General features: G+C 37.0%; 1 protein-coding gene across 1 annotated transcript in view; it reads right to left on the bottom strand.

Moving 5' to 3' along the window:
• Window positions 1-2402: 2402 nt before the first annotated feature.
• Window positions 2403-3772, bottom strand: part of LOC137656371 (octapeptide-repeat protein T2-like) — an 18750-nt gene continuing 17380 nt past the window's right edge. The window contains exon 2 of the mRNA XM_068390546.1: window positions 2403-2980. Within this exon, the coding sequence (XP_068246647.1) occupies window positions 2403-2980 (578 nt within the window). The remainder of the gene's footprint in view (window positions 2981-3772) is intronic.

Genomic DNA, 3772 nt, shown 5'->3' with positions numbered 1-3772 from the left:
TGAAATAACATATTTAAAAAACAGTAACAGCATTGAAATAGATGTTTCATATATACCGTAAACTATAAACATAATCTTATGTCAGCCTGTTCAACATGAAAACATTAGCTGCAAGTTTGAGCTTTTGAAGTTCCACCGATTCAACTACCCAATTAGGAAGATCGGTCAACAATCTTGCATTATCAGTGCGAATTTGATCTTTCTGTTTAATGCCTTGTGTCCTCTGCTAGCCTTTATTGTCAACAAACATTGCATACTTATGCATGAACCTATAAGTAAAGATAAAAGATTTAATATATTTGGTTGCAATACGCCATTAATAATACTAAATTTGGGGAGATCAGAGCACTAAATTTCACAAGAAATTCACATTTATGATATAACGTATTAAGGGTCAATTTCTTAGTGCAGTATATCTAAACGTGGTGAAAGGGTTTTGTGTTTTGCCATGATCAGTTAAGTTGTACTAGTCAGGGGTACCCATACTTGGTTGGTTTGCTGTGAGCGATAAGGGAAAAGTCTCCCACCATCACCAATCCGCATCGGCCAGCGTGGTGATGAAAATTGATCAAACCTCAGACATGAATAAAGACATTTCTGAGGCGTTTGTCCTGCAGTGCCCTATAAATGGCTGCATTTGTTGTTGTTGTTGTTTGTTGTATTAAGGATACATCCTTTTCCTGGTTGGCCATAGATTCTCAGAATCTTCCAAAGCATTTCTTTGATAGCACAATCAAGAGCCTAATCACCAGGCGGTCGACTGTAGGCATTAGTAAGGGGTCATTGCTATACCTGGATTTCAGTTTTCTACTTTACATCCGTTCCTTCTAACTTTTACTTCGTAACAGGTTTCCTCATGAACCTCGCTGTTAAATAGTTTCCTCTCTCCCAATGCTGAGCTATTTAGCCCAAATTGTATACATACATTCATTCTAAAGATTTTTCAGAACACTTGAAAGCCTAGAATTAGTTCACTACATCCTTAACCTCTTGAATCAACCCTGTTCATCACATAAGCTTCATGTCAAGAACTATTTGAGAAGTGGAACAAACTGGATGCTTTTGGCCAGTATCCAACATTCTTTAAGTCTTGATTCCATGACAGTTTCACTATTCACAGGTTCTATTCTTTTGATACATCTTTGGTTTACATGTCTTGAAGTATCTTTTTGACTAAAATTTCATAGGTGGATTTACCTTTAACCTTTTCTGGTGATATGCCTTCATGAAACGGTGGTCTGCAATTCTTCTAGTGGTTGACATCCTACACTTATCTCTAAAGAGTTCTTCTGGTTGTCAACATTCTACACTTATCTACTAAGAGTTCTCCTTGTGGCTGATGGTCTAAACTTATCTTTAAAGAGTTCTTCTTGTGGCTAATAGTCTAAACTTATCTCTAAAGAGTTCTTCTTGTGGCTAATAGTCTAAACTTATCTTTAAAGAGTTCTTCTTGTGGCTAATAGTCCAAACTTATCTTTAAAGAGCTCTTCTTGGGGCTAATGGTTTAAACTTATCTTTAAAGAGTTCTTCTAGGGTTTAATATTCTACACTTATCCATAAAGAACTCTAGTGCCTGATGGTGTACACTTTTTATAAAGAGTTCTTCTAGTGGTTGATGGTCTACACTTTTCTATAATGAGTTCTAAAAGCTGATAGTCTACACTTATATATGATGATTTCTTCTAATAGCTGATAGTTTACACTTAAATATAATGAGTTCTTCTAATAGCTGATGGTCTACACTTCTATATAGTTCTTCTAGTGATAGATGGTCTACACTTATCTATAAAGATTCTCTTAAAAACACTAACAAGTGTAACCATTTTCAGAGTGCTTTCACTACAATTCCAAGACGTTTCTTTTCGACATTATGAACATCCTATTAATATCTCGCACCAGAATAGTTCTCAGCCTCTTGCCCAATCCAGCAGTCTCTCTCTCTCTCTCTCTCTCTCTCTCTCTCTCTCTCTCTCTCTCTCTCTCTCTCTCTCTCATATTGAAAAAGCCTCTCTTGTTCCAGCACCTGTCCTTTTTTTTTTTTTTTTTTTTTTTTTACGAAAAATTGCCTTTCAGTTTCGCCGACTCTGTCCTCCAAATAGTCCCTCTCGTCACGTCTGGCGCAACGTTTGACCTCTCCCATTAATCTCTGACACTTGGGCCTTTTTTTTTCTCTCTCTCTCGTCCACAGTTGGCTTCTTTCTCTCACTACTTAACTTTGTCTCTTTGCTTGGTTTTCTCTCTCTGCTTCTCTTTGTCTCTATGCTTGTTTCGCTTTCTGCTTCTCTTTCTCTCTATTCATTAATCTCTGACATTTGGGCTTCTCTCTCTTCTCTCTCTCTCTCTCTCTCTCTCTCTCTCTCTCTCTCTCTCTCTCTCTCTCGTCCACAGTTGGCTTCTTTCTCTCACTGCTTAAATTTGTCTCTTTGCTTGGTTTTCTCTCTCTGCTTCTCTTTGTCTGCTTGTTTCTTTCTATACTTCTCCTTTTCTGCTTCTCTTTTTCTCTTTGCTTGTTTCTGTCTCTCTGCTTCTCTTTCTCTCACTGCTTCTCTTTCTCTCACTGCTTCTGTTTGTCTCTTTGCTGGTTTCTCTCTTTGCTTCTCTTTCTCTCTTTCCTTGTTTCTCTCTTTCTGGTTCTCTTTGTCTCTGCTTGTTTCTCTCTCACTGCTTCTCTTTCTCTCTTTCCTTGTTTCTCTCTTTCTGGTTCTCTTTGTCTCTGCTTGTTTCTCTCTCACTGCTACTCTTTCTCTCTTTGCTTGTCTCTCTCTTTGCTTCCCTTTCTCCCTATGCTTGTCTTTCTTTATGCTTGTTTCTCTCACTGGTTCTCTGTCTCTCGTTGTTTTTCTTTCTCCCTCTTCTTTCTTTATCTGCTGCTTTCTGTATTTGCATCTTTCTTCTATCCTTCTGTTTCTCTCTGCTTCTTTCTTCTGCGCATCTTTCTCTCTTTGTCTCTCTCTTTGCCCTTTTCTCTTTTTGCTTCTTTCTTCGATGGGTTTTGAATCTGTGCTTCTTTCGCTATCTGCCTATTTCTCTCTCTCTCTCTCTCTCTCTCTCTCTCTCTCTCTCTCTCTCTCTCTCCTCTCTCTCTCTCTCTCTCCTCTCTCTGTGCTTCTTTCTCTTTGCCTCATTCTCGGTTTCTGTCTTTCTGCTTCTTTCTCTCTATGCTTTTTCCCTTTAATTCTTTCTTTCTCTCCATCGTATGGTATTCCGGGTCTCATTATTATTATTATTATTACATGCTAAACAACAACCTTAATAGGAGAAGCAGAATGCTATAAGCCCGAGGGCTCCAACAGGAAAAATAGCCCAGTGAGGAAAGGAAATAAGGAAACTACAAGAAAAGCAATTAATATAAAATAAAATATTCGAAGAACAGTAACAGCATTAGAATAAAATATTTCCTACATAAACTATAAAAACTGTAAAAAAAAGTGGAAGAGAAATAAGATAGAATAGTGTGCCCGAGTGTACCCTCAAGCAAGAGAACTCTAATGCAAGACAGTGGAAGACCATGGTACAGAGGCTATGGCACCACCAAGACTAGAGAACAGTGGTTAGAGAGTCTGCATTAGTTAATTTTTTAACATTTTTATTATTGTTAATATTTATTTGGTATTGACTTGATTGTTTATTTTTATTACTTTCTCAATAATTTGATAAGTTACTGAAATTAATGTTTATGATATTTCATGTTAAATTCGTTTCATTTCGGTAATGAGTTAAAGAAAGATAACTTCTTGTTAATGTTAAAAACAAAGTTAATGATCACGCTCAT

Source organism: Palaemon carinicauda, chromosome 17, assembly GCF_036898095.1.
Source record: "Palaemon carinicauda isolate YSFRI2023 chromosome 17, ASM3689809v2, whole genome shotgun sequence".
Lineage (NCBI taxonomy): Eukaryota > Metazoa > Arthropoda > Malacostraca > Decapoda > Palaemonidae > Palaemon > Palaemon carinicauda.
The sequence above is the reverse complement of the archived record's forward strand: the minus strand, read 5'-3'. Positions and strand labels throughout refer to the sequence as shown.